This window comes from Capsicum annuum, chromosome 12, assembly GCF_002878395.1.
Source record: "Capsicum annuum cultivar UCD-10X-F1 chromosome 12, UCD10Xv1.1, whole genome shotgun sequence".
NCBI lineage: Eukaryota > Viridiplantae > Streptophyta > Magnoliopsida > Solanales > Solanaceae > Capsicum > Capsicum annuum.
The window spans coordinates 115,538,394-115,551,158 of NC_061122.1; the positions used below are offsets into that span (position 1 = coordinate 115,538,394).

The 12,765-nt window shown below is 37.2% G+C and overlaps 1 protein-coding gene across 1 annotated transcript in view; it reads left to right on the forward strand.

The window, feature by feature from the left end:
• Window positions 1-1,802: 1,802 nt before the first annotated feature.
• Window positions 1,803-12,765, forward strand: part of LOC107850729 (probable adenylate kinase 6, chloroplastic) — a 12,001-nt gene continuing 1,038 nt past the window's right edge. Inside the window, exons 1-3 of the mRNA XM_016695457.2 lie at window positions 1,803-2,444; window positions 8,568-8,708; window positions 12,428-12,700. Of these exons, the coding sequence (XP_016550943.1) occupies window positions 2,160-2,444; window positions 8,568-8,708; window positions 12,428-12,700 (699 nt within the window). The 5' untranslated portion in view covers window positions 1,803-2,159. The remainder of the gene's footprint in view (window positions 2,445-8,567; window positions 8,709-12,427; window positions 12,701-12,765) is intronic.

Consider the following 12,765-nt stretch of genomic DNA (forward strand, 5'->3'; position numbering starts at 1 on the left):
TGTCTCCTTTCTTAACTTCATTGACATATCAATAATTTTGTCAATAGTCAGATGTCAGTCTTAAGATCTCTAGTATTAGTATTGTTCTCCTATGTTAATATATTAAAAACATTTTTAATAGTGATGCCCTCCTCTAGGACAGTGACCTTTGTAGCACTATTGATAAAATTGTCTGAATTTTTTTTTCTAATGTGAACATACTCTTAGTAGGATTCAATTTCTCCTTTACCCCAATAATCGTTTCACTAGACAACATTCTGGGGAATGCTATTTTGTTTCACCCGCTCTTCTTTCTCTTGATTCAAATCATTACCTTTGTCTTCTAGTATTCTTCTCAACTTTGTATGCACCTGATCATTATGGAAAGAGAGTGGGATTACCCTTAGAGCATATGCATGACATTGATCAAAATCAAAGAATGGAGAAGAAGGGACACATGTATGTAAATCATACTCAGAGAAGACAACATTTTAACAAATTATTTACTAATATATGTTTTGATTTTGGAGGTATTCAAACATTTCAGTCACATCAACATGTACCCATAGAGATAACAAGAATATTAAATCTAGATAAATAGAAGGAGTCACACATGATAATAAGAATGCTAAAAAAATCACCATATTAGTGAAACATACAAGTTACATATTAGTAAATTCCTCAAAGCACATATTGATTCATTTAAAGAAATTGTAAAGAAAATACCAATAAAAATTTTGCAAAGAAAATACATAGTTCCACAGTTTCAACATTATGCATTACAAAGATCAAAATAAATTTATTTTACTTTGGTCATGTCTTGTCGATTACTCTAAGGAAGCCTTTCCTGAGGAGGTATTAACTTCTTTTTAGATTCATTCCTCGAAAGAGTTTCAATGGAGATTTTGAATCAGGATAGATGCAATAAGCCTAAAGTTGTATTTGTAAAGAAACATAGCCTGTAACTAAATTAGACAAAACTCCTTAGCTTGAAATAGATCTTTATAGGTAACGATTGCGCAATACCCCGTAAGAGTTCTTATGTGACTTGAGTTGAAATAGTCCAAAGTTCGGAGTACATGCTAGTTCAGATCTAAATTAGCTAAAGGGAATATTTTTGGACAAGCACAAAAAAAAATACCAAAAAGGTTTGCTCTCGTACCGTGGAACAACTTTATAGTTTCGACGATAAATCTAACAAATTCCTGAAAAGGGTAGAAAAGGCAAAGTAATATCAGTTTTGATATTTCATAAAAGTGATAGAAGCTGGTACGTACAAAGATCGACACCTTACTATCTTCATCTCGTAGCTAAAACCTTTGTCTTCGACTAGATGATGAGAACTCCAGGGAATGAGAGGGTTTGGGTTCAATTTTGAGACAACCAAGTTATGTTGCTCGGAGATCCAAGTTGATTGGAGCCTTAGTGAGCTATTTTTGTTCCTCCATGGTTACAACAGGAGCTTTGATTGTTGAAGGCGAAGAGATCGGAGAACATGAAACTTCTAGACTTCCACTATTCTCTCTAATTTCCTTTACATAGATTTTATTTTCTTTTGTTTATTTTGTTTGATTTACTGGAGCGGGTTCTCACTTGGACTGAACCTTTTGTACATCTATTTTGATTTAATAAAATTAGGTCGACGAGTTTGGTTTTTAATTTAAAAAAAAAACGTAATGTATTTTATATTTTACACATAAATTTGCTCAATACAATTCAGTAGTTTTTGATTTATTTTTATGAACTTTAGGGTCGATCCTAATTATTAATTACAATCACAAAATTTATATAAAAACTTATCATTTATCAATGAAAAATGTAATAACCGCATTCTAGGTTTTAAAGAAGACACCCCAATTCGAAAGCACGTGTATCATGGCGCAACACTATTCTCGTAAGAACAAACATTGGGTTTTGCAGTCCGTTGAATCTTTTGACAAACACCTGTGCTTGCTGACATAATCACATCTTTGATGGTCGGCAGTTCATATTTATTGTCAGTTATACCCCATTTCCATTTTTCCACCCACGTGTTTCATTCACCCCTTTCCTTTTCCTCAGACTTCCCAGTTAGTTCAATTCAATCATTAACCCCCAAAAGCCTGAAAGATCCCACTACTCTCTCAATAACTTGTCTCTTTTCTGTATCTTATTAATTCCTTGCTTCTGATTCATTAATTATGGCGGTTTGGAGCCGTGCAGTGGTAAGATGGCGATGTAGAACCACCAATTTAACCCGGGGTTTTTGTTACAAACCTTCTGAAGACAATGTTAAAGTAGTTGTATCTCCGACTAATTGTCTTGAAACTAAGGGCAGAAATGTCCAGTGGGTGTTCTTGGGTTGCCCTGGTGTCGGAAAAGGGACCTATGCAGCTCGGCTATCTAAGCTTCTTGGCGTACCCCACATAGCCACTGGTGATCTCGTTCGCCAACAACTCTCCTCTCATGGTCCTCTTGCCTCACAGGTCTAATTTCTTATCTTGGTTTCCTTTCAGTTTTTAAGTGAGAGAATGGTTCCCATCTTTTAACGGGATTTGATGTGTGTGGTGTAGCGGAAAATGTTTGTTTGCCTTAAAATATTCAAAATGTATTCTCCAAGGAATATATTTCGTGTCATAATGGACAAAATGGCAAGTCATTTTCTTTTTCAGATATCTCAACTCTTATTCTATTTTAATGGTTTCATTCAACATGCTATAAACTTTTAAGACCTAAATATATCACAAAACTATTAAGCTCATACCTTACCCTAGTCCTGTACAATTACTATGTAACGTCTACTCTTGTACATAACCAAACACTGGAAATTGATCAAGACAATCATTTCCTAAGGGATAATATTTTCCTCCACTCCAAACATCTACTGGATTGGTTATATGTGTGTGTATATGTAGTAGTCATTTAAATTATTTTTTTAAATTAGCCGTAGTGTCCAAGCCAGCTTGCGCACACCTCGACTAATTCCACGGTTTACCTACTTCCACCAACAACTGGTACCGGGTAACTCTGTCCACCAAGGCTAGGAAATATGGAAAGAAATCATCTAGTGTTTCCTGAAACCTCATAGTTCTCAACCCACTTCATTGCTATTAGGCCACACCCATGGGTAAATGACTGATCTTCTTTTAATATAACGACCATGATGCACACAAAAATTCCAAGTGCCTGACCAAGTAAGGTGTAAGTTGGAGATTTTCTGTGATACCATTTTTGTTGGATTTGTTAGACTGGAAACTTTCTTAAGGATACACAGGGTAGTTTAATTCAAATGCTCTGTCTGTCTGGCCAAAGGATGTTCATGGAAGTTTTGGCTAAAAGTATTTACATTTTCTCCTCTTTTAGGATAGTTTGGTAGAAATATTCAATTCTTTTCTCCCTCCTCCCTGCCACCCCAACTTCTTTTTTGTTCGTGACTTAATCTAGAAAGTTCGAAATAACTTTAAGCTTACTCAAACTGTAAGCTAAAAACTGCTTTATGTTAATAATATAATATAGTACCCATGAGCCAATGAAAATGTTGCAACAATTCTGGTGACATCTTATTAAGTTATGCAATGGCTAAATAACAGGGGAAGTAGTTGTAAGTATACTTTTATTAGTGGTTTGAGAGATACATTTGCCTATGTTGTGAGAGATATATCTGGTTCTTTCACTTTCAGATGTATATATTAGGTCTTTTACTACGTAAAAAGATTACAACAACAACATACCCAATGTAATCCCACATGTGGGGTTTGGGGAGAATAGAGTGTTTGCAGATCTCACCCCTACCTTGTAGAAACGAGAGAGGTCATTTCCAATAGACCCTCGGCTCAAGTAAAGCATCTCATAGCAGTTTGAAAAAGGGAATATGGAAATGAAAGCGCTAAAAACAACGAAATACTGTGGTATGGAAAGCAGTACATAGCATACGGAAGAAAAAGAGCAGTAACAACAACAAACTTGTGTGATAGCCGAAGCACAAGAAATAAATGTGGTAACAATAATCAAAGAACCCAAAACTTATACCACCTAGGCTACACTGCAGGAAAGCGAGAGAACACTCTCTGTTATCATTGTCAAAAAAAAAAAAAAAAAAAAAAGGCGAGAGAACACTCAACTACCAACCTTCTACTCTAATCCACGACCTACAAACCCTCCTACTCTTACCATATAAAATTATTATCTTTATTCAAAGTGAAAATAAGCTTATTTCAATACTTTTAGCATTGATTTTCTTGACTTTGGATGCTGCAACCATGTTAAGATATTTTTAAAAAGGATTATTATTTGGAAAGTTCTTAATGTTCAAATAGTAATTACCTTTGTATCTTATTTGGACAATAAATGAAAATAAGAAAAATCGTTTTATCTGATTATCTTGTTGCTTTCACATGAAGTTCTCCCAAAAAAAATTTACTACCAATACTACAATAATAATTGCGATGGCTCAACCTTAAACCAGTAGGGTGCGAGACGTGACTTGGTTCTTTTTAAAAAAAAAGAAATATAGGAGACATGACTAATTTTTTTTTTCTTTTGTCCGTTATTTCATTGCTCAATAAATTGTATTTTAAAGTAACTACTGGTTCTCTAGTTGCTCAGTAAATTTTATTAAAAAGTAACTAGTGGTTCACTAAGAGTAGATATCCTCTAATTTTCAATTATCACACTTGTCCCTACTTTGAAATATAAAATTTAACCAAACTTAAGGTGTATTAGCAGACATTGGACTTAACGTAATTACCAACAACCAATAAATATTAATTCCAACTAGTTGGTATTGCTTACATGGATCTTTGCTTCCATTGTACGCGCTATGATAAATCCGCATTGATTTCAAGATATTATAGGTCTTTTGAGACAACTTTGGTCCATGGAATTTTAGGTCTACCTCAACTTGATGTCATACCTTCAATCATCATGGTGTTACAGCACTGATCTATGCAATTTGAAGTACGTAGGACATGATTTGACCATCTTGCAGTCTTCTCTCGTTATCTCCTATAATGTGCTACTTGTATCTTTTGTCGAATATGATTATTTCTAATGTCTTGTGTCTATCCATCTTAATTTCTATTAAATATTAGAATTGTAGGATAAGACTGCGTACAATAGGCCCTTGTGGTCCGGACTTTCAATGAACCCCATGCATAGTGGGAGCTTTAGTGCACCGAGCTTCCTTTTTTAATTTGTATTAATTATTTATGTTTTCATATTTTGGTTGTTGTTCTTTTTGTATTATAACAACTTAACCAATATCAAGTCTGGGGTAGGTAGAGTGTATGCAGATCTTATCTCTACCTTTGAGGTATTTAGGTTGTTTTTGATAGACCCTTGCCTCAAGGAAAACCAGTTAAGCAACATGACAAAAGAATTGACAAAAGTGAAAAGTCATGGCAAAATACTACAGAAAGCGTGACAAATCATTTTGAATAGTACAACAACAACAACAGACCCAGTGAAATCCTCAAGTAGAATCTTGGGAGAGTAGAGTGTACACAACCTTACCTCTAGAGAGGTGGTTTCAAAAGTCCCTCAGCTTTAAAACTTGCCAAACAGTTAAAAAAAAAAGTAATACTGATAGGGGGCCAATCACAGAAACAAAATAATAGTAACTGTGCGACAAGAAACTACAGGAATAATGCTATGACTACTAGTATGGAAAGATAAACAAGATAATGCTCTACTACCGGTTAATTTTCTGCCCTAATCTGTATTCCTCCATAATCTCCTATTTATGGTCATCTCCTCGGTAAGTTGAAATTATGCCATGTCTTGTCTCGTCACCTCTCTGCAATACTCTTTTGGCCTACCTCCCCCACCTCTGCACCGAGGCATCCATGCATTTCCTTTGCACATGCCTAACCCATTGCAACCTCGCTTCCCGCATCTTGTTCTCTGTCGAAACCATTCCTATCCTATCCCAGATATCTTCATCTCTAATTCTATCCCTCCTAATATGCCCATATATTTTCGTAATATTCTTATTTCTGCAGCTTTTATTTTCTGAATGTCGTTCCATAGAACATACTTAGTCTAACCACTACTCTGTGGAACTTTTCTTTAAGTGGTACCTTCTATAATACATGACTCCAAATGCGAGCTTCCATTTTATCCATCTTTCACCAATACAACGTGTAACATTTTCATCAATCTCCTCATTCTTTTTGGATAATAGAGCCTAGATACTTGATACTCGCTCTCTTGGATGGCCTGTATATCAAGCCTCACATTCACGCTAGCTTCTGTGTGTTACATTACTGAATTTGCACTCCCAAGTATTTTGTCTTGTTAATGCTTAACTTGAACCCTTTCTGGACTTTAGGGTTTGTCTTCAAACCTCCAGCTTAGCATTAACTCCGCCTTGAGTCTAGCTATGTCGTACGCAAATAACATGTACCATGGCACCTCTCCTTGAATATGCCGCGTCAATTCATCCATCATTAAGGCAAACAAAAACAAGCTAAAATATGATCCTACGTGCAACCCCATCACAACTGGGAAGTGCTATGAGTCTCTTTCGATTGACCTTACTCGAGTCTTAGCTCCATCGGACATATCCTTGATCGCCCTAATGTATGCCGCATGTATCCCTTTAGCCTCCAAGCATCTCCATAGAACTTCCCTTGGGACATTATCGTAAGCCTTTTCTAGGTTGATGAATCCCATGGGTAAGTTGTCCTTCTCCCTAAATTGCTCCATTAGTCTCCTTACATGATGAATGACTTCTGTAGTTGAGCGGCCCTGGATGAAACCGAACTAGTTCACATTAATAGCCACGCCTCTCGCCTTCCTCATCTCCACTACCCTCTCCCAAACTTTCATAGTGTGACTTAGTAGTTTGATACCCCTATAGTTAATTCTGAATGTCACTCTTGTTCTCATACAATGGGATCATTGTACTCCACCTCTATTCTTCGAGCATTTTCGCCATCTTTTGAAATTATTTTGTATCAAAATAATTGCTTCTTTGATAGGTTGAAGGCAATTCTGATCTGTAAGATTAGATATGAAAATATGAATTTGTATTTATCAGCTTATTGAGGAGGATAGTGTTTATTTCGGAGAATCAGTTTGGTTTTAGGCCTGGTCGCTCGACGACTGAGGCAATTCACCTAGTGCGGAGACTGGTTGAGCAGTATAGAGAGAGGAAGGGGGATCTTCACATGGTGTTTATTGACTTGGAAAAGGCATATGACAAAGTTCCTAGGGAGGTTCTTTGGAGATGCTTGGAAGTGAGGGGTCCCTATGGCGTACATTTGTTCGATTAGGGACATGTACGAGGGAGCGAAGACTCGGGTAAGGTCTGTGGGAGGGGATTCTGACCATTTTTTGGTCCTGACTGGATTGCACCAGGGATCGACTCTTAGTCCGTTTTTATTCGCTGTGGTTATGGATGTGTTGACAAGGAGTATTCAAGGTGGGGTGCCATGGTGTATGTTTTTTGCGGGATGATGCAGTCTTGATTGATGAGTCGCGTCGAGGTGTTAATGATAAGTTGGAGGTTTGGAGACAAACCCTGGAAACTAAAGGTTTCAGGTTGAGTAGGACAAAGACGGAGTACTTGGAGTGTAAGTTTAGTGACACGAGGCAAGAGGACGAGGTGGTAGTAAAGTTGGAGTCTCAGGTGGTGTGTAAGAGAGATAGTTTTAAGTATCTTGGGTCTATGATTCAGGGGAATGGAGAGATTGACGAGGATGTCTCTCACCGTATTGGGGTAGGTTGGTTGAAATGGTGGCTCGCCTCGGGAATCCTTTGCGATAAAAAGGTGTCTCTCAAGCTTAAAGGCAAATTCTACAGAGTTGCAGTCCGGCCGGCTATGTTGTATGGCGCGGAGTGCTGGCCGGTTAAGAACTCTCACGTCCAAAAGTTGAAGGTGACAAAAATGAGGATGTTGCGTTGGATGTGCGGTATCATAAGAGCTGACAGGGTTAGGAATGAGGCTATTCGGGGCAAGGTAGGAGTGGCGTCGGTGGAGGATAAAATTCGGGAAGGGAGATTGAGATGATTTGGGCATGTGATGAGAAGGGGCACAGATGCTCCAGTTCGTAGGTGTGAGAGGTTGGCCTTGGATGGTTTCAAGCGGGATAGGGGTAGATCGAAGAAATACTGGACAGAAGTAATTAGACGTGACATGGAGCAATTACGGCTCACTGAGGACATGACTCTTGATAGGAAGGTTTGGAGGAAGAGTATTGGGGTAGAGGGCTAAGGGATGTGGTTAAGTCAGTTAGGAGAGTTTCGTGTAGCTTGGTTGGTAGGGCTACTAGGGTTGGGGGGAGGGGGTGCCTTTTGTTGGTTCATGTACTTATTTGAGGTTGTTGTATCGTTGTTATTTTATCATGTTGTATGCTTGCGATATTTGAACACGGTCTCGGTCCTTTTCTTGAGCCGGGGGTCTATCGGAAACAGCCTCTCTACTTCTTCGGATGTAGTGGTATGGACTGCGTACATTCTACCCTCCCCAGACCTCACTATGTGGGAATATACTGGGTTTGTTGTTGTTGTATTTATCAGCTTTGCTGCTCTTCATTTACTTCACTGCGTTTTTCCCTTGAATCATTCTACTAAATCTTTTTCTGATAATTTTGTGCCTTCTGTTGCAGCTTGCAGATATTGTTAACCAAGGGCAATTAATTTCAGATGAAATTGTAATTGATTTACTATCAAAAAGTCTTGAAGCTGGAGAAGCTAAGGGTGAAACAGGATTTATTCTTGATGGATTTCCTCGAACTATGCGGCAGGCGGTGAGCAGTTATTTGTTAACAGTTGCAAAAAAACATTTACCTATGTCCAACTTGATTGTTGTGCTTGCTGAATAAATACTCTTCCAGCTTTTTGTAGGGAAGAGTTCACTAATCTAAATGAAATCCTTACTCACGCACATACACCAGCATATATATGTGCTATTATCATATTTCGTACATGTCTGTATTATTTAATTTGATTTTTTCATCTATTGACTGGGAACTTAATCCTGCAAATCTGTCTACTTTCAACAACAACAACAACAAACCCAGTATATTCCCACATTGTGGGGTCTGAGGAGGGTAGAATGTACGCAGTCCATACCACTACCTCCAAAGAAGTAGAGAGGTTGTTTCCGATAGACCCCGGGCACAGGATCTGTCTACTTTAATAGGCCAATATTTTCTTTCGCAGTTTGGTATCTGGCACACAGAGGCTTCCTATAAATATAACTTAGCAAGATAATATATAAACGTTCTATATCAGTACTTGAGAGCTCTTTCACACCTAGCGAGGATGCATTACTATAACAGGTTAATGGTTATGGACCTGCAATTGAAATGCCGCGTGCTCAAGACCAAGTTGAATATATTGTTGTACGAAATGAATCTATAAAGTACAAACATTGAAATCACCAACAATGCTCGAAATGGTTCTTGTTGGTTTTAACACCGTTAAGGGAAATAACGCAGGAAGGAGAGCCAAATAATAGCAGCTGAAACAGAGGTGGAGTTAAAAGAAGAGAAGACACAGATAGTTTTTCTTTTCTGGTTAAAGCAGCGTCTTTTATTTGATAATAACTCCTAACTTAAATAGTCCCTATTACAACTAAAAAATAGGTTAAACTTACCATTAAAAAAAAACGGTTATTTGCTATTTTAAAAAACAGAAACAACTAACTGTTTCCTACCAAAAATAGAAATACTAATTTGACCAGGAGTCTTATTTAAAAGGAAAGAACTGGAGAAAATTAAAAGAATTCACGTGCATTCCTTAAAGCAACTTTTAACAGTTCTCTCAATAGACTCTGATGCCTGAGAACTAAGCTCTTAGTTGAGGTGATTAGATTTAACCAGAGGAGATAATACATCCATCTTACATGAGATACTTTTTATTTGTATTTTACTTCAAACTTTCTCTGAAGAGCATGACTCTGAACTGCATAATTTTTTCTTCAGATATTTTAGCAAATTCTTATGTTCTTATTATAGTTGAAATTGATGGAGATAAGAGCAAATTTCTGAGCTAATAAGAGCAAATATCTGGTCCAAGTGTGTCTTAGTAATTGTTTCTTGATTTCTTCTAGTGACACCTGATAATTGGGAGAGAGACCCTGTGAAACATTTACCATGGTTAATTAGTCTTCAACTCCTTAAAATTAACTTAAAAATTTGTGGTGTGTTTGAGCAGCCATGTACCTAATCTCATATGTTCTCTTCAGTTGCTACTAGAAACTTTTTGGTATAGCTTATATTTTATTTGTATTTCATGCAAGTAATGGCGTTGAAAAGTTCTAAATTAAGTCCTTTCAGGGTTTTTCGTAACTAGGTAGTACTAACATTAACATCTTCTCAGATGTACCTAGTTAAAAGGCTTTACTGAGATTTCATCCACAATTGCCTCTACTTAACTGAGCATCATGTGCATGTGTTGATTGTTTGATTGGCACAAAGCATCGTGTCGCTACTCCTCTTATAATGAGCATCATCTGGAAATTTTGCTGACAGTATAAAACTAATAGTTCATCTCCAGGGCCTAGAGAACCGTCTCCTTGTAATGAGGATGGTATGTACAATTTTGAGGATACATTCTAATTCTCGTCTGATTAAAAAATTGTAGCCTTTGAGGAATGGGTTTCTTATCTGCTTTTCTACCTTTGCATGACTAGTATGAGGGCACAGGCAAAGTACAATATGAGAAATAAATGCCCTTGCTATAGTTGTTATGGATAAGGAGAATATTTGAAATATCACTTTGATATCAATGTTAACTAGTTTGGGAGCTTTTTTCTTGGGTTTTAACTTTAATGGCCATACGATTGTGGATACTTCAGTTTTGAAAGGCTTATGTAGGCTGTAGCTCAACATATTGTTTTAGTGATTTTAACAGTCACAACTTTACGGTTTTCTTGGACAGTTAGTACTGTTATATCCTTTGTTTTAATTAGAAGCGTAACTTCTTTATTTGGTAGAATTTTTCTATTGTTTCTTAACCAATCTTTTGTTTCTCAATTGCATTATGTTATATTTTGTTGTCTGTATCATTTATTGCTGCACAAATGTTTGTGGGATTAGAGCAATTTCTAAATTTGTGGAAGCTGCCAATATCTTCATGGCAGAGGATCAACTCATCAAAAGGTAGATAGATGAACTATTAGAGGATTTAGTTAACTTTCTGCCTAATGCAGGACTGCAAATCTTGTAACAAGGATACGTATCTTATACGACAATTTTTGTTGGCTGCTGCAGTTCATATGTTGAGAGAGTTCTGGATATTTTCATCATATGTTCCATGACTGTGATGTGACAAAACCTGTTGAAAGGAGGTAGATCTTAAGTATGTTTGGAACTTCTATCTTACTCAGCATAAAACAGTTCTATTTCAAAATACAGGGGTGAAACCTGCATCTCAATTGAAGGAATTTATATTCTTGTTTAACCCTAGTCATTTTCTTCCCAAAAAGAAAAAATCAAAGTATGGAACATGACTATCCCCTTTCCTCCAAGGATAGGGAGAAAGACATTAGAGCTGATATCCCTTAGTTTTGTATGCCTAAGGATAAAATATTTATGCCTCCTGATCATTGTCTTTTGGTTCATGCATAAAGTTTGAATCAATCATCTGAAGGGCAAAAGTCGAACACTCTTGAAGATTAATAAATTGAGACTTCAGGAGGCTGTAATGTGTACAGCAGAGGTAGAGCCACATATAGTTATCTTTTGACATTCTTTTGTGCAAAGTCAGTATTCACTAGTGAAACAAGGTTTCCTATCCCTAGATAAGACTGCTTGCTGAGTCTCTCCACCAATTTAGAGGATCATAACTATTTCCCTTGTTCTTGGGACCAAAAGTTCCCAACACAAGCATTCCCCTGCCTCTCGTTCCCGGCTGTCTCTTCTATTGCCTGCTTTTTCCTGCTTAATAAAAGTCAACTTCATGTGTTGTCATGGACCTGTATGTCTTCTTAATCTCTTCTGCTTTTTGACACTATGATGTAGACACACAGCTTCCTGAATTTCTGTTATTTTTGGCTGAGGCTGATCGATGGTCATATCCTTATTGCCATCAGAATGACTGATATGATTGTGAAATTCTGGTAACATATTAAAATCCATGAGCAAATGCTGAAACTTATGGTCATTTGTTTGAAGGCTAAATTATTTTATATATTTTGGACTTCGTTGGGTTCACCGTACCCTCTGGCGTATAACTTTTGTTTTTATGCCAATCAAAACTTTTACTACAATTGAATCTCTCTGCAGCTCTTGGTTCCTGTATTTGGAAGTTTGTTTCCTCTATAATTGGATTAGAGATGAAACAGATCTGATATGTACAGGTCCAAGCAATGGATTATCAACAGTGTAAGTACTTCATGGTTGTCTGCTTTCCTCTGATTTTGGCTAAGCTGCTTTATGCACTGAAGTTAATCAGTTTCGTCTCCTCAATATAGACGACATTTTCCCTGATCCTATTATATATATGTTATTTGGTTATTTAGGAAATCTTAGAGGGAGTGACGGACATCGACCTGGTGATTAATCTGAAGCTTCGGGAAGATGCGTTGATTGCCAAGTGCTTAGGAAGAAGAACTTGTAGCGAGTGTGGAGGCAATTACAATGTTGCCTGCATTGATATGAAGGGTGAAGATGGCAAAACTAGAATGTACATGCCTCCCCTTCTCCCTCCGCCGCATTGTGAAACCAAACTTATTACACGGTCTGATGACACTGAAAATGTTGTGAAGGAACGCCTCCGCATCTACCATGAAATGGTATTTTTTGATCTAGTTTTCTCGCAAGTGTTCTCTTAATGTAGTTGAGTGGTGAAAATACCCCC